Source organism: Saccopteryx leptura, chromosome 3 (assembly GCF_036850995.1).
Source record: "Saccopteryx leptura isolate mSacLep1 chromosome 3, mSacLep1_pri_phased_curated, whole genome shotgun sequence".
In the NCBI taxonomy this organism is placed as follows: Eukaryota; Metazoa; Chordata; class Mammalia; order Chiroptera; family Emballonuridae; genus Saccopteryx; species Saccopteryx leptura.
This window is the reverse complement of record NC_089505.1, coordinates 65,137,950-65,159,182: the sequence shown is the minus strand read 5'-3', so window position 1 is coordinate 65,159,182 and position 21,233 is coordinate 65,137,950. Positions and strand designations below refer to the sequence as shown.

Below are 21,233 nucleotides of genomic sequence, written 5' to 3'. Positions count from 1 at the left end.
GATCACGGCCCCACCCTTATGACTTCACCTAACGCTAATAGAAGAGAAAACTTGCTATAACAGAGGCATGTTGAGAGTGGTAAGACTTTAGTAAGAATGGGGATTTGTCAGATGGGAGGGGGAACTAGATGAGGGACAGTAAGAACAGCGATGAGCAAAGACATGGAGGCATAAAGCTGAAAAATATGAAGAAAGATGAAATTTGAAAGGCCAGCCCGGACCGGAAGCTAACTCCTCTGCTTACCATTTTTTGGCATTCTTCCATTTTTTATTCTAACCCAGGGATCTAGGTGAACCCATGCCAACAATATGGGGGTCTGGGTGTATATCCAGAGAAACAGGGCAGAATGGAAGAAGATCTGAAAAAAGACAGCTAGATTAAGGGCACTCAAGTCTTCAAAGGTTAAGACACAATGGCCAGAGTTATTTTACTAAACAAAGGCCAACATTGTCCCTCCACTCATAACCCTCTACTGGCTTCTTACCTCACTGTCCTTTCTGTCTGGAAGGTTCTTCCCCAGGAGATGGCATGGCTCCCTTGCTCGTTTCCTTCAGCCCCCTGCCCTCCTATCTAAAGTTTTAATACTCACCCAGATGTTTCACTGGTATCCTGCTTCATTTTATCTGCCTGGGCACTGATCACTGAGTCTTTATATTTGACTTACTATTATCTGTCTCCCAGTAGACTGTAATATATGCTGCATGCAGGCAAGGCTTTTTTTTTTTTTAATCTGTTCTCTTCAATACTGTATCGTCTGTATCTTGAACAGAGCGTGGCACTTAATATAATGATATGTAGAGTGCTCAATATCTGTGTGCTGAATACATGACAGTGTCCTCACAGTTCTGGCCCTCTGGACAGGCAGAGAAATAAATGCACAAAGGATTACTTATAGAGAGTGAAGTAAAATGGAGGTGAAGCTAGCTAGCTCTGTGGAAAAGAAGATTCTCAAGTCTTTATCACAGGCTGAGTAAGTATGGAGAAGATCTAAAACAACAGGAAACATGCCTGGTCTATAGTGGTGCAGTGGAAAGAGCGACGACCTGGAGCCCTGAGGTCGTCAGTTTAAAATGCCGGGCTTTGCCGGGTCAAGGCACATATGAGGAACAATCAATGAACAACTAAAGTGAAATAACTATGATCGTGCTCCCTCTGTCTCTCCCACCCCCTCTAAAAATCAATAAATATAATCTTTAAAATAAAATAAAGTAAAACAACAAAAAACAAAGATCTCCAACAGTAAGGAATGAACATCTAAATAGGGATTCAAAACCAACGATGAGATAATCAGAGGACAAGTAAGACAATAACACTGAAAATTTCACCTCAAAATAATAAGCTCTCTCCTCTTTTCTGAGTGCTTACTATGTGCCTGGCACGATCACCCACACGATCTCACTCAGTCCTTACAGTCCTAATAAGCTGGCTGACGTCATCATCTGTGTTTTGCAGAGAAAAATGACCTCAGAGACATAAGCAGTTTAGCTGAGAGAAGTAGCAGGGCTGGGTCCCCCCCCCCCCCCCCGAAGCTGGAAACGGGGAGAGACAGTCAGACAGACTCCCGCATGTGCCCGACCGGGATCTACCCGGCACGCCCACCAGGGGGCAACGCTCTGCCCACCAGGGGGCGATGCTCTGCCCCTCCAGGCGACCAAAGCCACTCTAGCGCCTGGGGCAGAGGCCAAGGAGCCATCCCCAGCACCCGGGCCATCTTTGCTCCAATGGAGCCTCGCTGCGGGAGGGGAAGAGAGAGACAGAGAGGAAGGAGAGGGGGAGGGGTGGAGAAGCAGATGGGTGCTTCTCCTGTGTGCCCTGGCCGGGAATCGAACCTGGGACTTCTGCACGCAAGGCCGACGCTCTACCACTGAGCCAACCGGCCAGGGCCAGGGCTGGGTTGTTTTTGTTTGTTTGTTTTGTTTTTTAGGGCTGGGGTTTTAAATGGAGTGCCACTGGTTCCAGAGGTCCATGCCTGGTCCAGCCTGCTATCGGCCTTTAAGAGCTCAGGAAGGAGAATGAGTCACTCTTCTGAAGGGAGAAGCTCAGGCTGAAACCTGAAGGAGAGGCTCTGGCCCCGGAACAGGGGGAGGGGAACAAAGCGTAAAGGCCAGGAGGGCTTGGAAAATGGGGGCCCGAGTGATCTGAAAGGCCCAACCACAGTGGAAGATGCATCTCATTGCCAGTAATGGTAACAGCAGCAAATGCTAACTGATCACTTTATAACCTGCCAGGTACTATTCGATGGTCTTTAACATACTGAATCATCTCAATGACTCAAAGTACTATCTTTATCTTCATTTTACAGTCAAAGAAACCGAGTCATCATGAGGTTAAACATTTGCTCATAAGTGGCAAAGCAAAGATCTGAACCCAGGCAGTTTGGCTCCAGGTTCATCCTGAACAGATTATTCAGTGGTAAGAAGAAAAGGGGGGAAGGGCCACCAAAACATACATAACATATACGTGCACAGGTGCGCGGTCCCCACAGGCACAGGGTAGACGTCCTCACTTGGCTTCTCTGTGGCCTACCCCATGTTACCAATAACACTTGTACTCTGTATTCTCCCTGTTCCACCTCCTGCTTTAATCTGCCCTGATGTGTTTGTTGCCTGGCTGTCTCCCAAAGGCCTCCGATCTAATGGCAAGCATTTTCCCCTAAAGATGCTACCCTCAATTAGTGGTGAAATTTAAATCTGCCATGCAGAAAGCACTCTGTTCATTTACCCAGGCAAATGAGCTAAACCAGAAGGAAGGTCACTGCTCTAAGTATTCTGTCAAAGACCATTTTTATAGAGAGGGCTTCCATTGCGCAGAGGAGCCACAGGCCACCTCTGACCTGCAAACCACGCAGACCAGCTGATCTACAGATACAGTCCTGAAGTCACAGCTGTAGGGCTTTGCGATCACCCTCAGAGCTACAGGGGAAGAGCCTGCTTCTGGCCTCTAGCTTATCTTTCTAATCCTCCCAAACTGTCCACAGGCCTAAGCCTTTCATGTGGGAATCTCACTGGTAGGTGTCGATAAGAACACCAACTTATCTGTGCTACCAATGGCCAAAAGTTAATCAGAGAGCAATGCCCTGTGATGGTCAGGCAAGTAAAAACCAAGGAATTATCAAGATCTGTGCTAACCACAGTCTCCACTGGAAACCACAGGGAAAGCCCCAGCAAAAAAAGAGCTACACCACGAGGTTCTGGAAGGATTCAAGATTATTCCTGCACACTTTGTGAACAGGAAAAATTCAACTGCTTGATCAAAGAATGGGTGAGACAGACAGCTTTGTGTGCCTACACACCCCCTTGCCAGGACCCCCCTGACCCTTTAAAAGACAGAAAATACAAAGCCACAAATAGGCAGCAGAGATCCCTTTACTGGTTTAGCTTTTAGCCTCACAGAGTGATTGATATGTCGGGGACTGATACGTGCGCTTCAAGACATAAACCATCATGTTCAACATGCTAAAATTAATTATTGTAAACTGTATTACTCCTGGCTATATATTTGAAGCACATGAGTACAGACAAATGTACCAAAATTCATGTATAAGAATGTTCATTAGCAACACTATTCATAATGGCCCCAAACTGGAAAGCGCCCAAATGTCCATGAAGAGTTAGAATGAATATATAAACTGTGTGTTATTCACAGATGGAAGAGCATACAGCAATGAGAATGAACGATCTAGAACCACACACAACCACGAATAAATTTATAGATCCAACCTTAGATGAGCTCAGACATAATGCTGAGTAAAAGAAGCCAGCCCAAAAGTGCATTTGGTCTGAGTCCATTTTTAAAGAACAAAAGCAGACAAAACTCTTCTGTAACTGTTAGAAATCTGGTAAGAGGATTCTGGGCTAGGGGGGCAGTGCTTGGAGGGCTGGTCATCTTCTTTCTTGATCTGGGTACTGGTTACACGGGCGTGTTCCACTTGTGGCTATCATTGAGCTGTACTCATGACGAGTACACTTTTCTTAATGGATGCTACACTTCAATGAGAAGGTTTTATTTTATTTTATTTTTATTTTTTTTAACAGAGACAGAGAGAGTCAGAGAGAGGGATAGACAGGGACAGGCAGACAGGAACGAAGAGATGAGGAGCATCAATCATCAGTTTTTCGCCGCACATTGCAATACATTAGTTGTTCATTGATTGCTTTCTCATATGTGCCCTGACCACGGGAGTAACACCTTGCTCGAGCCAGCGATCTTGGGTCCAAGCTGGTGAGCTCTGCTCAAACCAGATGAGCCTGAGCCCAAGTTGGCGACCTCAGGGTCTCGAACCTGGGTCCTCAGCATCCCAGTTCGATGCTCTATCCACTGCACCACTGCCTGGTCAGGCCAATGAGAAGGTTTTAAAAAACCTTCAGATTTTTCTGCCTACAGATACTGTCCAATCTCATTCATTACTGTTAGGGACAATGCCCTGTTTGGATTTCCACAACCACAGCAAGTCAGTGACAGGAGCTACAAAAATGATGGCAAACATCAACTGGCTGATTACTGTGGACCAAGCATCAAGCTAAGAACAGGCATTTGTTTAATTCTAAGAAAATTTCTTTTGAAGGAGCTATTGTTTTTATTCCCAATTTGAAGGAACAGGAAAATGAGGCTTAGACACTTTAAGTTGAAGGCCAGCTACTGCATGGGAAAGTCAGGATGCCAGGGTGACTCCAAAGCTCATAGACTTAATACATGGTTATCTAATGGGAAATGGGTTCATGTTATAAATGTAGAAGTTGTATTTGGTCCTCAAACTTTTTTTTCATGACCCTGACCTTTTTATTGAGTCTAGGCCAGCTGCCCTGAAAAATGTATCATATGCTGGATTTACCTGATTGTTTCCTCATGATAAGGATCATATAAAATATTTTTGTCAAGGAGGCACAAAATATTAGCCCAAACTGCTAGTGGGGGTGCGAGGGCTGATCACTTTGTTAAGGGACTAACCTCCGGATCTCTCCATTATAAAGGTACGTTTCCCTTTTGTAATTGGACATTAATGTGTTAGTTTATATTCTGAAATCATGTAAATATCAAATTCCCTAAAAGCCCTTCCACAGTGATTTGTGTTTAAAAATCAACCAGTGAGGTGTAATTTATATACAATAAATTGTATCCATTAAAAGTGTACAATTTGATAATTTTGAAATATGTATACAGGAGTGAAATCATCACCACAATCAAGTACATTTCCATCACCCTCCAAAGTTTCCCAGGCCCCTTGCAATCAAACCTCCCCCCCCACCCCCTTATCACCCTGGCAACCCTTGAGATGACTGCTGTCACTACAGATTAGCTTGCATTTCCCCAAGCTGGGTAGAACTGGAATCAGAACTTATAGTCTTTTGTGTCTGGCTCCTATCACTCTCAGCATTTTTTTTTTTTTTTTTTTTTTTTTGTATTTTTCTGAAGCTGGAAACAGGGAGAGACAGTCAGACAGACTCCCGCATGCGCCCGACCGGGATCCACCCGGCACGCCCACCAGGGGGCAACACTCTGCCCACCAGGGGGCGATGCTCTGCCCCTCCGGGGCGTCTCTCGTTGCGACCAGAGCCACTCTAGCGCCTGGGCAGAGGTCGAGGAGCCATCCCCAGCGCCCGGGCCATCTTTGCTCCAATGGAGCCTCGGCTGCGGGAGGGGAAGAAAGAGACAGAGAGGAAGGAGAGGGGGAGGGGTGGAGAAGCAGATGGGCGCTTCTCCTGTGTGCCCTGGCCGGAATCGAACCCGGGACTTCTGCACGCCAGGCCAACGCTCTACCACTGAGCCAACCGGCCAGGGCCTCATTGGTTGATTCTTATATGTGCCCTGACTAGGGATTGAACCTGCAGCCCGGGCGTATCAGGACAAAGCTCTAACGAACTGAGCTATCCTGCCAGGGCCTGTTACTAAATTTTAAGATCTCTGGGGAATAAAACAAAGGACAGGAGGACCAAGTAAGGATCTGAGACAATTAGAATACTTGCACACTGCTGTTAAGACTATAAAAGAGTATATCAACTCACTTTGGGCTCTGGCCAGGTGTTCAGTTGGTTGGAGCATCCTCCTGACGCCCCAAAGTTGCAGGTTTGATCCCTGATCAGGGCACATAGAGTCAACCAATGAATGCATAGATAGATGGAACAACAGATCAATGTTTTTCTCTCTCTCTTTTTCTCTGACTCTCTCTCTTCCTCTTTCTCTAAAGTCAATAAATAAAAAAGTAAACTCACTCTGGAAAATTCATTGGTAGTTTATTAAGGGTTAAACATAAACATCATTCCACTATAGGTATTTGCCCAAGAGAAATGAAGACATGTTCACACAAAGACTTTCACTCAGTTGTTTTTAGCAGCTTTGTTCATGAAACTGGATAAAGGCCACCCACAGGTTAATAAACGAGCTGGTCCATCCATCCACTGGAATACTTACTACTCAGGGGCCAAAAGGAATGAATGAATACCTGCTACACAAAGCAACATGGTTGAATCTCCAATCATTAAAAGCCGAGAGTGAGGCCCTGGCCAGTTGGCTCAGTGGTAGAGCATCGGCCTGGCGTGCAGAAGTCCCGGGTTCGATTCTCGGCCAGGGCACACAGGAGAAGCGCCCATCTACTTCTCCACCCCTCCCCCTCTCCTTCCCCTCTGTCTCTCTCTTCCCCTCCCGCAGCCGCAGCCGAGGCTCCATTGGAGCAAAGATGGCCCGGGCGCTGGGGATGGCTCCGTGGCCTCTGCCTCAGGCGCTAGACTTACTGGCTCTGGTCGCAACAGAGCGACACCCTGGATGGGCAGAGCATCGCCCCCTGGTGGGTGTGCCGGGTGGATCCCAGTCGGGCGCATACGGGAGTCTGAATGCATAAATAAGTGGAACAACAAATTGATGTTTCTTTCTTCCTCTCCCTCTTAAAAAAATAAAATAAAAATTCCAGTTCTGGCTGGGTAGCTCAGTTGGTTAGAGCATTGTCCCTACATGCTTAGGTTGCAGGTAGATCCCGGGTCAGGGTGTATATAAGAATCGACCAGCCTGACCTGTGGTGGCACAGTGGATAACGCATCGACCTGGAAATACTGAGGTCGCCGGTTCGAAACCCTGGGCTTGCCTGGTCAAGGCACATATGGGAGTTGATGCTTCCAGCTCCTCCCCCCTTCTCTCTCTCTGACTCTCTCTCTCTCCTCTCTAAAAAAAAAAAAAAAGAATAAAGAAAAAAAAAAGAATCGACCAATGATGGCATAAATAAGGGGAACAACAAATCCAAGTTTCTGTCTCTCCCTTCCTCTCTCTCTCAAAAAACCAAACAAACGAACAAATCCAGTAATGTTCCTGGCCTGAATTTGTTATGCATTTTTGTGATTATGTCTATCTCTACCACCCCCTTGGCCTTTATGGGGGAAAACTTGAGTTCAACACACTGCCTAGCTATGTTACATAGTAGATGCTTAATTAATATAAATATTCAATAAACATCTGTTGAATGAATAAAATCTGCCACCTCTCCAAGAAAAAGATGGTAAGCTAAATGTTTTATTTTTTATTTTTCCAAAGTTGGAAATGGGGAGGCAGTCAGACAGACTCCTGCATGTGCCCGACCGGGATCCACCTGGCATGCCCACCAGGGGGTGATGCTCTGCCCATCTTGGGGTGTCGCTCTGCTGCAATCAAAGCCATTCTAGCGCCTGAGGCAGAGGCCACAGAGCCATCCTCAGCGCCCAGGCAAACTTTGCTCCAATGGAGCCTTGGCTGCGGGAGGGGAAGAGAGAGACAGAGAGGAAGGAGAGGGGGAGGGGTAGAGAAGCAGATGGGCGCCTCTCCTGTGTGCCCTGGCCAGGAATTGAACCCGGGACTCCCGCACGCCAGGCCGACGCTCTACCACTGAGCCAACCAGCCAGGGCCAAGCTAAATGTTTTTATACCTAATAGTGACTTATCAGAAACTTTCTGTCCTTCTACAAAGAGTTGGTGCCATATCTTGCATTTTCCACTCAATCAGAAATGAGAGGTCAAACTTGTCTTGATTCTGTTGTCTCTCAAAAAACAGTGCTCTGGAATGAAATATAAAAAGGTCCATCCTGCGTTACACTGTTGGCTGAGTGGCAGGCACTGAAACTTCAAAGCTGGGCTGTGTCTCAATCTTACACCCTCCAGCAAAGGGCTTTAAAAATAGTAAATCTCAACTGCAATACTGTACCCAGGCAGGTAGATGCTGTGCTGCCTGAACACTGAGCCTCAGTTCTGTCACCAGGTTTTGTGAGGTATTCTTTTCAAAGAGTGGGGAAAAGAATAGAAATGTTGCCACCTTTGCTCTAGCCACACTAACCCTGTACTTTATGACTCCAAGATTCTCCCTACAGCGACATCCCCTGACCCCCTCCCAAGGGCCAGCTTCCCACATCTGTTACCTTAGAGCAACCAGATCTGTGAAACAAGAGCACACATGCCAAGTGCCCCACACAAGTTCTGGACCACAGCAAGTACACAGTAAGTGTCAGGAATGGAAGATGGGAGAGTCAACATGATGGAGGCCGTCTCTGGCATTATTATTTTAATCTGAGGCCAGGCTTCCCTGACTACACAGGGAGCTGTCCAGTCCACAGGGACTAACTGAGATTAAGATGCACTAACAAAACTGTAGCCTACAGTTATTTATATGATACAGTCTGAATACATTATAAATCAAGATGGATTAGCCTTCTGCCCAAATGAAGCTGCTTCTCCCACGGAACAACAGCATTCTCAGCCCTCAGCAGCACTCGTTAGAGGTTCCGGGATTGGTCCCCTCTCAGTAAGCAAAGTGATTAGAAAAGGGACTGCCTTGTCGCCCTGCCCGCTCCCACTGCCAACAGAGAAAGGGAAAAAAAGAATCACAGAAAGCGGGAGAGAAGGCTTTGTCTCACACATTATTCAAAGAAATCACTCCTAGAGAACGTTGTTTTTATTTAGTTAAATGACTGACAAGCCTGGGCCTGGGGAATACATGTGGCAGAACCCAGATGAGTAGGCACTAGGCACTTAACCTCTGGGGTACTAGACCTTCTGGGAAGGGGAGGGGTAGCACCTGGAAGCTCCCTCATGGGGTCAGTTTACGGGAGGACAAGTATATTTCCCTCAACTGTGGGGGAAAAAGCCTTGACTCAAAATTGGTTTAGAGATTCGGGATTTAAATCCTTAGTTTTGCAAACACAGTGAGGTAGAAAGGTAGTGTATTTATCATGAGAAATTATTCTCAGTAGGACTGAGAGTAGGCTCTGAAAGTAAGGACTCACTTCGACTCCAGTGAGATAAACTCGGGACCAAACTCAATGCTCCTACTTGCTGTATAGAGAACGTAGGCTAGCAGGGCCGATGTTCTCTCTCAGGAGTCACAATGCTATAGAAGGGAGCATGGCCTCAACTAATTTTCCATGTGGGTGAAAACTAGAAGAAAAACCATTCTAGCCAGAAAGATAAAGTCTGTCTGCCCCAGCATCACCCCCTCCCAGTGGTGCCCCAGAGCAGCTGTGGTGGTGACATGCCCTCTTCCAGCCCTCCCGTGTAACCAGAGCTGCAAGAGTGAAAATCTAATATCCAATTAGCACAGCAAGCACCGAGGTTGTCCCAGGGCCAGGGCTAAAAGCATCTGCAGCAAATCAATCTGGAAGCTTTTCTACCCACTGGCCATTTCTTGAACACTGGCCAATTTTAGGAAATAGGAAACAAGGGTAAATAAACTGGTCCAAAAGCTCAGGAAAAAAGGTACAAACCAGAGCCAATTTCCACCCACAAGGTTCTGGGCTAACCTCCGAATGTGGGGGAGAAGCTATTGGAGAGTCCTGGCAATAGCATGCAGGAGCTGCAAACTTTTGGCAACAAGGCAGGGGTCCTTTCCTTGTGATCTGTATTTAGGAGGAGTCAGCAACTGATTCACAAGCTATGGAGGGGGCATGGCAGCCACAGGACCCTGCCCTGGGCCACCCCTGGACTGTGGAGGTGCCTGCAAACAAAGCTTCTCTCCCTACACTTCCATAGACTCCCTCTGACACCAAATCTTGTCACCCTCTTCTCAAGATTAGAATACAGTTGGCTGGAAGATGAAATAAAAAGATGATACCCAAGGTATACAGTGATAAATTAAAGCAAACAGGAAACAAGCTGCAGAACAGTATACAAACAATCTCGTTCATGTTTTTAAACATCTTGGGGGCAGTATTAGCAGAAAAGATACTCCAACTGTTACAGTAGATTCCTTCTGGAGACTGGGGTTATAAAGGACTTTCACACACACACACACAAAATAAAAACAAACAAACAAATAAAGGGCTTTTGCTTTCTGTTATATATATATACAACTATGGATATTTATAATGATCCAATTTTTTTATAGTGAACAATTATATTGCTTTTGTAATTAGAAAAAATATTTGCCCTGGCCGGTTGGCTCAGCGGTAGAGCGTCGGCCTACCGTGCGGAGGACCCGGGTTCGATTCCCAGCCAGGGCACATAGGAGAAGCGCCCATTTGCTTCTCCACCCCTCCGCCGCGCCTTCCTCTCTGTCTCTCTCTTCCCCTCCCGCAGCCAAGGCTCCATTGGAGCAAAGATGGCCCGGGCGCTGGGGATGGCTCCTCGACCTCTGCCCCAGGCGCTAGAGTGGCTCTGGTCGCAACATGGCGACGCCCAGGATGGGCAGAGCATCACCCCCTGGTGGGCGTGCCGGGTGGATCCCAGTCGGGCGCATGCGGGAGTCTGTCTGACTGTCTCTCCCTGTTTCCAGCTTCAGAAAAATGCAAAAAACAAAAAAAAACAAAAAACAAAAAACAAAAAAAAAGAAAAAATATTTGTAAGGTGGTAGAATGGTTCAAGTTATCCCAAATCCTAATGGTCATGCCACTCTGTTCCTACTACAAGGTTTTGGTTTGGTTTGTTTCCTATGCCACCAGCTGTGCTGCTGGCTGGGAAGAGGCGGTGGCTGGCAACGCAGACTCTGAAGCACAGAAGGCGAGGGGTGCTGGCTTTTTCCCCCACCACCGCCTGCAGGAGTGAACTCCCAAGCACTTGAAAGTGACGATGCAGTATGTCATTTGCCAAGATAAACCAAGTGCCAAGGTATGAGGACATAAAAACAAGGACATGACTTTCGACTCTGAACTGCTCAGGGCAGGCCTGGCAAACAAGCTTCATTTGGAATATCATTTCCAACTGGCTAAGGTGACAGCCTGACCTGCCATAGAGGGTCAGCAGCAATTTCTACCAAGAACAAGAAGAGAGATGAGATGGGTAGTCAGGTGGCAGCCCAGGCTTTTCCTAAGAAAAGGGCAAGTCAAAAAGAAAAAGAGAAAGAGAGAGAGAGAGGTACAAGTCAGTTGGGGCAGGGAAAAACACCTAATCTTTAATTCATTCAATCATTCAACGAAATCCTCTAGTGCCACCATACTCAATTCGCAGGTGTGCTCTGTCCAGGGAGGGACACTATGTCTTCCTTCCCAGCCCTCTGCTCAGACAGGAGCCCCACGATGAGGTGGCTACGAGTGGTGTCAGGGGCGGAGGATGATGGAGAAGCACAGACAGCACAGCGCACAAAGGACAGTCTACAAGACAACCGTCTAGACTCTTTAAGAAACGTCATCATTAAAAAAAAAAAGAGAGAGAGCAGAGAGAATTGTCCTGGACTAAAAGAGACAAAGAGGCAATAGCCACACGCACTGTGAATACTGACTGGCTTCTAGAACACAAAGTTCAGCTATAGGAGACAAGTTTAAGTCAATGAAGTAAAATGAAACACAGACTATTTATATAATATAACACAGACTATGTGATATAAAATATTACTGAATCAGTGATGCTATTATTGCAGGTACGGAGGAGAAGCCCTTAAGCAGAGACCTAGCTGAGACTTCAGGAGTGGAGGGAAACAGAGCCCGCAGTTTACTTTCAAATGGTTCAACAACCATAAAAATTAAGGGATAAAGGGGAAATGTGGCAAAATGTCAACTACTTGGTGAATACTGGGTGACTGGTGCATTACTCTTACAACTTTTCAATGTGTTCTACAATTTTTAAATTTAAAAGTTGGGGAGGAAAGAAAAAAAAGCCATGGATGTTTAAAAACCATGGATATTTACAGTTAATGGTAAAGTCTGACCGGCAACAGGAAAGACCAAATGCACAGAGAGCAAAGCTCACTGTGCTGACCAGCATGCTCTGAGCCCTTCCGTGTGCCAGGTGCCATACTCGGCGCCTCACAGACAGTCTCCCCACACCTCACAGCAGCCGCGGGAGGAAGGTCCGTCCTGTCGTCACCCTCAGTTTACAGGTGAGCAAATGGCAGAACAAAGTTCTGAAGCTTTGTTTTTAAAGAGTATTTGATGACAGGAGCATGCTCACAAAATGGTATCTGATTTAAAAAGCAGTGGTTCTCAAAAAATGGTCCTCCAACCCAACTCTTGGTTACTAAATTCTTTTTCTGCAAGAAAACAGGAGTATATAAGCTGGTTGGTGAATTCAGTGCTCTTTTGCCTGATGTAAATCATGCTCAAAATATTTTGGGAACTATCACACCACATTTTGAATTATGTAAAAATAAAAACCAACACACATATGCAGAAAAATAAGACTATAAGGAAATACATCAAACCATTAACAGTGGTTTTTCACTAAGTGATCAATGAATCTTTAAATTCATTTTCATATTCTTTTGTTGAATTTCTACAAATGAACCTATGTACTTTAATTATATAAATAGGAAAAAAGTTCTTTTAGGAAATGGAGTACACAAAGGCCATCCTTCAACACACAAACTAAGCTCCAGATACCAGGTTGAACTTTCATCTGAAAATTCTGTAAAATTTTCCTGAGGATCTGTCCTCAGGAAGTGGAAATGTGCGGAACAGAACCACTAGGGAGGCAGTATCAAAGCGCTGTTGAGCTTGGGAAGTCTTGAAGAATGAGGACAAGTTCCAGAGGCAGGAGGAATGTGGGACACACTTCAAACATACAAAGGTCATATGCAAAGCAGAAAAACACAAAGAAATTCTGCTTGCTCCATGTTCTTCGAATATACTATTTGTATTCTTGTAAAATAATTTTAAAATTAATACTTGCCATAGTATAAACAGAGGGCAGGTAGAAAAGAGAAAAGGAAGAATGAAGGGACAGAGGAGAAGAGGAGAGGAAAGTAGGCAAACATCACAGCCTGACAGCAGCACACACGAGAGGGAGGCAGAGTGTGGCAGGCATCTGTTAGGCAGTGAGGAAGCAAGAAGTGGTTTTCAGTAGAACTGTCACAAAATCAGGATGGACTGAGAAGGAGGGTGATGGTGGGGCAGAGGAAGTGAAATGGAGGGGACAAAGTAGAAGTGACGAACTTGGGAAATGATGAATTAGAGATGTCCCAGAGGTTCCAAGCTTTTTGGTGACAGGGAGGACAGTGGTGCAGTCTAACAGCTTTAAGAGAAGCACAGCTTAGTGGTGGACAGTGGGTGGGGTTGAGGAGGATTTCATACCTGAAAGGATTTGCAGATAGAAGAGCAAGGGTTCCAAAAAACAGAAGAAGCAGCAATATTCCCTAACACATTTCATGAGGCCAACATAACCCTGATACCAAAACCTGGCAAAGGCAACACAAAAAAAGAAAACTGCAGACCAATAATGGCTTTAATGACTACAGATGCAATTCTAAACAAAATACTGGCAAACTGAATACAACAATACATTAAAAAAATAATACATCACGATCAAGTGGAATTCATTTCAGAAGCACAGGATGGTACAACATCAACAAACCAAGGACAAAAAGCAAGGGGAGGTATAATTTTGTCACAATGGGTGTAAAAAAAAAAAAGCTAATCATTGTCCAAGATTGAGAGAAGCAAGGTGGATAGGGCAAATCAAGACCACTAATGTGCTCAGCTAGAGGGCACGTGGACAACATTCAGGCACCTGGTGCTACCACAGGCAAGCCGCTCAAGGAGGTCACTCACAAAGGGCTCCTCCTGCCTGACCAGTGGTGGCGCAGTAGATAAAGTGTTGACCCAGAATGCTTGAAACCCCAAGGTTGCTGGCTCTGAGCATGGGCTCATCAGCATGGGGTCGCTGGCTTAAGCAGGGGACTGTCCACATGGTCTCAAAAGCTCGAGACCAAAAGGTCACTGGCATGAAAAGCCCAAGGTCGCTGGCTTGAGCAAGGGAACATTGGCAGAACCCCAGTCAAGGCAGGTACAAAAAGCTCAATGTCCAACTAAAGTGAAAGCAACTGTAAATTGATGCTTCTCACTTTCTCTCTCTCTGTCTCTCTCAAAAAAAAGTATTCTCTTGAGAAGGAGAAGCTCTTCCACACAGAAAAAACCCAACTAATAAATACAGAAGGAATTCTAGAGTTTAGAAGAACTATGGTGATCACTGTTTCAGACAAGAATCATCAATGGATACAAAAACTAGTGGGTGAAAGTGTTAGGAGAAATCAGATATTTACAGTCTCAAAGTACCTTCCTACAAAAGATTAGTCATTACAAAGGGGCAAAGAGTAGCTTCACAGCGGAGAAGCTTGGCAGACACCACCACCTTAATCAAGGGATTAAATTGGACATCTCCAGTGGTGGGACAAACTGACATCACACACCAACTGGTGTAACGCCCTGAGAAGGACACAGTATTGCTTCCCTGCTGTTTTTGCAAAAAAGCACAAACCTGAATCTAATCATGAGGAAACAAAAACAAAACAAAAAACCAAGTCGAACATCCCATCAAATAACTCATCTGTATTCTTTAAAACTATCAAGGCCACGAAAAATAGATAGTCTCTGGCCCAAGCAGGGTTGCTCAGTTTGTTAGTGTGTCATCCCAATTTAATCCCCATTCAGGGCACATACAAGAATCAACCAATGAATGCACAAATGAGTGGAACTAATTGATGCTTCTCTCTCTCTCTCAAAAATAAATAAATAAAAAAGCAATAAGTAAAAATTAAAAAAATTAAATACATAAAATGTAAAAGAAAAAAATTATAGACTGAATGGTTTTAGCTTAAAGGAGACTAAAGAGATTTGACAATTAAATGTAAAAAAAAAAATTTATCTTGCCTGACCAGGCGGTGGCACAGTGGATAGAGCGTTGGACTGAGATGTGGAGGACCCAGGTTTGAGACCCGAGGTCGCTGGCTTGAGCAAGGGCTCACTCGGTCTGCTGTAGCCCCCCGGTCAAGGCACATATAAGAAATCAATCAATGAACAACTAAGGAGCCACAGCGAAAAACTGATGTTTCTCATTTCTCTCCCTTCCTGTCTGTCCCTATCTGTCCCTCTCTCTGACTCTGTCTCTGCCACAAAAAAAAATAAAAATCTTTTGCTATAAAGGACAATAACAGAACTAATGAAATGAAAATGTCTACAAATTGGAGAGGCTGATATGAGATCAGTGTTAATGTCCTCATTTTTAAAATTGCATGGTGATGTAAAAGAATAGTTTTAGGAAATACCTACTGAAGTATTTAGGAGTAAATGAGTATCATATCTGTAAATTTCAAACATTTAAGAAAAAAGATACAAATATACAGAGAAAAGAATGATACAAAAAACACAGTAAAATGTTCACTTTTAGGGAACCTTGGAATATTTTGCTAACTTTCAATTTGTTATGAAATAATTTTTATAAATTTCTTATAAATTTGATATAAGTTCAAAAAAATTTAAGAGAAAAAGTGCCTCCCCCACTCTCCATTGCAATGCCACAAACTCTGAAATGCTGGGTCAACAAGAGAGGCTTCAATCCCTGAACTGCTTTGTGTAACTTCCTCCTTGCCCAAAAAAGAGGTGCCAGGAAGAAACTGATACAAAACTAGTGTCCAAAAGACAGACACTCAGAAAAAACTTTGGGTAGAGCCTGGACTAAAAAAAGCTGCAGATCTGCTGTGATTATGCAAAGTGTTTGATGTGATTCAACCCTGGTGTGCTGTAGAGAAACCCCTGGAAATAACGACAAACTCTTTAGTAAGCTTCAACTTGAAACCTAGTTTCCCTGATTCCACACATTCTGAGGAAAAATTAACATCAGTCACTCAACTTCATATGATGCTGCTAAAATTATCAGCAGAGCCTGGCAGGCCGTCCACACTACACAATACTTACTATTGCTACAGATAACACCAGAATCAGGAAGAACACATAGGGAGACCATAATCCCCACCCTGGTTTCAAATTAATTTAAGCCTATATTCTTGAGCTCAACTATTAATGCTCAAGAATTCACACAATGCTGTGACCACTGCACCTCCTTCTCCTCAAAGCTTATCAGCTTTGAGAGAATCCAGGAAAAGAAAAAGGGAAAAAATAGCATGAAGCAGCTCCCCGGGTTTCAAAAGACACATTACGGGAGCTCTAAATGAACAAAATATATGTTTTAACATGAGTAAAAATTATGTCACCTCAAGAACAATGCTGAAAAATTTTAAGATAGTCTTTCAATGACACCAAGTTGTCTGAGGAGTTGAAATACAGCTACTTGACCAGAAGATACACAAGCATCTAGCTGGTATTGTACCTCGGTTAAAAAAAAATCTGGCCCTGGCCGGTTGGCTCAGTGGACAGGATGTCAGCCTGGCATATGGAGGTCACAGGTTTGATCCCTGGTAAGGGCACACAAGAGAAGCTACCATCTGCTTCCCTCCCCTACCCTCTCCCCCTTCTCTCCCTATTCCTCTGCCACAGCCAGTGGCTCAATTAGTTTGAGCATAGGCCCTGGGCGCTGAAAATGGCTCAGTTGGTCTGAGCATATCAGCCTCAGGAGCTAAAAATAGCTTGGCTGATTCAAGCATCAGCCCCAGATGGGGTTGCTAGGTGGATCTCGTTCGTGGTGCATGCAGGAGTCTGTCTCAAGAAAAAAAAAATCTATCAATACATGAATCTCAGGGACCTGATCAATGGCCAAAGGCTATAACAGTCATACTAGTCATTCATTTTATTAAACCAAAATGTATTACCATTTGTGTCCAGTCTAGTGCTGTGGACATAATGAGAAATAAAACCCTTTCCCTGCCCGCAAGAAGGTGACAGACAGGCTGCATGCCATGACAGGAAACTGGGGGCACTTAGAGAAGGAACCTAGATCAGCCAAACTGCAGCCCTGAGAACAGGACTGCTCCCATGTTCTAAAAGCTCCATCAGACCCTGTACGACAGCCTCACAACTATGGAGAAGGAAGGAGGATCCCCACAGCTATGTGGACCACTCAGCTCTTTCTCAGAAAGCATCTCACACTAAATCAGGGCTGATTCCAGAGTCTCCAGATGAAGTAGTCCTCTGGAAAGCATCCTACAGATGGTGAAAGCTGTAACTGGCACTGAGGTAATCCGCTTACCTGTGGCTTCAATGTACTCAATGCATCTCTCAATAAAAACAGGAATTGGCTTCTCTGGAGTCACGACAGTTGTTAAGGGGACCCCAAAATAGTTACTCTCCCAGGTTGCCTTCGTGATGGATGGCCGGGGTTTGGGCTTTGGTTTCTGTCCAGGAAAGAGAAAAGAAAGGGAGAAAAACAAAGTGAGTCTCATCACGCACCTACACATGAGGAAGGCTTCCAGAGGGGAACTCACAATGCTATGGAAACTGCTGAAGAGGTTCCAAGCAGGATAAAGTGACCCACTTGTTCATCTCACTAATTTTGTAGTTTTAGCCTCCATATATCACACAAGATGCCAGCAAACTGCCACATAATCACACCTTGAGCATGAGACTGCATTATCAGAACAAAGGTGTTTATAAGAAGTGGGCCATGTTTATTTAATAACAATGAGATAACTATCCACATCCTTTATCAGGGGTGCCCTGGAGTAAACAGGAAGTTTTCCAAACATCCCGAAGGGATAATAGATGTTAAGCACTCAAAGATGGCTAAACTCTTAAAAAGATAAAAGAGCCCTGACCGGTTGGCTCAGTGGTAGAGCGTCAGCCTGGCGTGCAGGAGTCCCGGGTTCGATTCCCGGCCAGGGCACAAAGGAGAGGCACCCATCTGCTTCTCCACCCCTCCCCCTCTCCTTCCTCTCTGTCTCTCTCTTTCCCTCCCGCAGCCAGGGCTCCATTGGAGTGAGGTTGGCCCGGGCGCTGAGGATGGCTCTATGGTCTCTGTCTCAGGCGCTAGAATGGCTCTGGTTGCAGCAGAGCGACGCCCCAGATGGGCAGAGCATAGCCCCCTGGTGGGCATGCCGGGTGGATCCCGGTCGGGCGTATGCGGGAGTCTGTCTGACTGCCTCCCCATTTCCAACTTCAGAAAAATACACACACACAAAAAAGATAAAAGATGGAATTGAAAAATAATAATTTCCTCTTTCCACAATAGAGATAAGCATGTATTCTGCTATAGCTGAAAGTGCCCAGTGAGATTTCCCTTTGATACATCAGCCTGGTCTTAATGGCTTCCGCATTAAAAAATGGTAATACTAACTTGTCAAATGTGACAAATAAGGTAACTCCTTGACCTTATTATCAACTGTGGTAGTGCAGTTGATAGAGTGTTGACCTGGAATGCTGAGATCATTGGTTTGAAACCCTGAGCTTGTCTGGTCAAGGCACATACGACTAGCAAGCAATGAACAACCAAAGTGAAGCAACTATGAGTTGATACTTCTCACTCCACCCCCGTCCCATCTCTGCAAAATCAATCAATAACATTTTTTTTAAAAAAGGTAACTGTCTTTTCTTCCCTAACAGTCACATCCCTTGTGCAGTAGAAACAGCAGCTGCAGCAACTACTTGAGAGCTTACTATGTACCAAGCAAGTTCCAAATTATTTCTTTTAAAACTCATGACATTCCATTTTACCGAGGAAAAATGTCACCTGCCTAAATGACATAACTAGTAAATGACAGTGCTGGGATTCAAATGCAGGAAGCTCTGTCTCCAAAGACCCTGTTATTTTGTCAGTGGGTCTTCATTACTCTTAGGAGTTATTCAGATTGTAGTGTACACTTAATCATTTAAATAATCATCCAGTTATTGTTGTCTATTTTATCCCAAGAACTTTCTGAAGAAGGCAATGAACCACTGTGCTCGAGAGCACAGGTTTTCCACTCAAGACAGAACTGACTTGGGCAGGTAAATGAATTTTTCTAGGACTCAGCTTCATCATCTGTAGAATGGGGTTCTTAACACCCACACCTACAAATATGCTGTGAATCTGAAATGAAATAATGCATATAAAGCACTTAAGCATCTGATCAGCAGTGGTGCAGTGGATAGAGTGTTGCCCTGGGATGCTGAGGTCCCGAGGTCACTGGCTTGAGTGTGGGTTCATGTGGCTTGAGCAATGGGTCTCTGGCTCAGCTGGAGCCCCCCTCCCCATATCAAGGCACATATCAGAAGCAATCAAAGAACTAATGCGCCGCAACTTATCTCTCTCCCTTCCTGTCTCTCTTAAAATAAAGAACTTAAGCAAGTGTCTGCTACATAGTAAATATTACATTGATGGAGGCTAAATTTTCTAGCAAACTTAGATTGTTAGAACACATTTCCTTGTCTAGTTTTAGTATTAAGGACGAGGAAGTCCATTCACTAGAACTATGGTTAGAAGGCTTTATGGTGATTAGAAATAGCTACCTTGCAGCTTCTCTTAAAAGTTTCACTTTTTTATTCCTTAACACCAGTTGATTTGGAAGCCTCAGTTTTATTGAAGAATAGTGCTGCTGTTAGTTGTGACAGGCAAATTATGCCGAGTTGGGATTGGTAAAATAAATGTCAATGAAATCCACATGGTCTTCTTTGTATATTCAGATTCTAGAGCTAATAGGTTAAGTATGGAGAGCATTGCATGCCTCATCGTTATCCAGCTGCTACCTTCAATAATAAAGCACTCAGACACTGTCGTTCCTTTAGTAAGAGCTCACATTATTGGGCGACTACTGTATATGTGGTGCTAAGCCACTTCCCATCCATCATATCACTTCACCCTCACAACCATCTTATGGGAAGGATGCTGTCCTGAGATGGTACCGGTAAGTTACTTGACCCAAGTTACAGAACTTGTCCGTCAGGGTTCAAACCCAGGTCTATTAGATCCCAAACCTTAAATTCTTATTTCATTGATTGATTGATTTTTACAGAGAGTGAGAAAGAAACATCAATCTGTTGCTCCACTTATTCATGCATTCACTGGTTCATTCTTATATGTGCCTTGACAAGAGATCAAACCCACAACCTTGGCATATGAGGGTGACTCTAACCAACTGAGCTACCCAACCAGGGAAAACTTAAATTCTTTATTTTGTACTTCATATAAGTAGAAGATGTTAGGGAGACAGTCTGGATTGGTTAGCTCATCATAAATCATTAATTTATTTTTCCTTACTTTATAAAAAGTCTAAAGTCAGAGCCTGTCTGCCTTGGGCAGTAGTATATGAGGGGAGACAGCAGTGGCTCCCTGCAACCTGAGAGGCTGTGTCATTGGTCCCACAAGGAACGAGCATTCTGCAGTGGGCCAGGGCATTTTGTGGAGTGTGTGGCTCCTCTTTGGGACTCCAGGATCCATTCACATTGCATTACAGTCCTCCATACAGAAACAGCAGTCAGCTGGCTCTATGAAATTAGACGGTCTATGATCCCAAGCTCAAGCTGGATGAGCCCGTGCTCAAGCTGGCGACCTCGGGGTTTTGAACCTGGGTCCTCAGTATCCCAGTTCAATGCTCTATCCACTGCGCCACCGCCTGGTCAGGCTAGACCAGTGATGGGCAATCTTTTGAGCTTGGTGTGTCAAAATTTGCCAAAAAACCGAGCATTACTAGGTTGTGTGTCATTTTGAGAAAAAAACCATAATTTCGTGATATTTATAGTTTAAATAAAAACGTATAATTGTAATATATAACTGTATTTAATAAGCCAAAAACTAATTATTTAACTTACCTGCTTAGTGACTTCTTTGTTCATCTGTCAGTTGGTTTCTTTTGTTGGTCTTGATATTATTTAACTTATGTGGGGTGCCGTGAACTAAGATAAGTGAGGGGGAGGGGGAATTCTTTAACTAACCTGCCTATTAGTGACTTTTTTTGTTGCTGAATTTCATTGGCTAAATCTTCAGTTGAAGGTTGGTATTTTGTACACTTCAAGCCCAAGCAAGTGCTACTAACTTCATCTGTCAATCTGTTTCTTTTGTTGGTTTTGATATTATTTAACGCTGAAAGTAAGTTCTCACAAAAGTACGTAGAGGGAAAAATTGTGAGTAAAGTCATTGCTATATTTTTCAGGGTGCTAAAAGTGTCTGGTAATCGGTTCCAGGCACTCCAAATTTCCTGTTCGTAGTGGCACTCC

General features: G+C 44.4%; 1 protein-coding gene and 2 non-coding genes across 3 annotated transcripts in view; 1 reads left to right on the top strand and 2 right to left on the bottom strand.

Moving 5' to 3' along the window:
* ARHGAP35 (Rho GTPase activating protein 35) overlaps positions 1-21,233 on the bottom strand; it is a 151,552-nt gene that overhangs the window by 57,730 nt on the left and 72,589 nt on the right. The window contains exon 3 of the mRNA XM_066373841.1: positions 17,296-17,440. Coding sequence (XP_066229938.1) covers positions 17,296-17,440 — 145 coding nt within the window. The remainder of the gene's footprint in view (positions 1-17,295; positions 17,441-21,233) is intronic.
* TRNAA-UGC (transfer RNA alanine (anticodon UGC)) lies at positions 1,810-1,885 on the bottom strand. The gene has a single exon. It is a non-coding gene; the product is annotated as a tRNA-Ala (tRNA).
* TRNAG-ACC (transfer RNA glycine (anticodon ACC)) lies at positions 10,373-10,448 on the top strand. The gene has a single exon. It is a non-coding gene; the product is annotated as a tRNA-Gly (tRNA).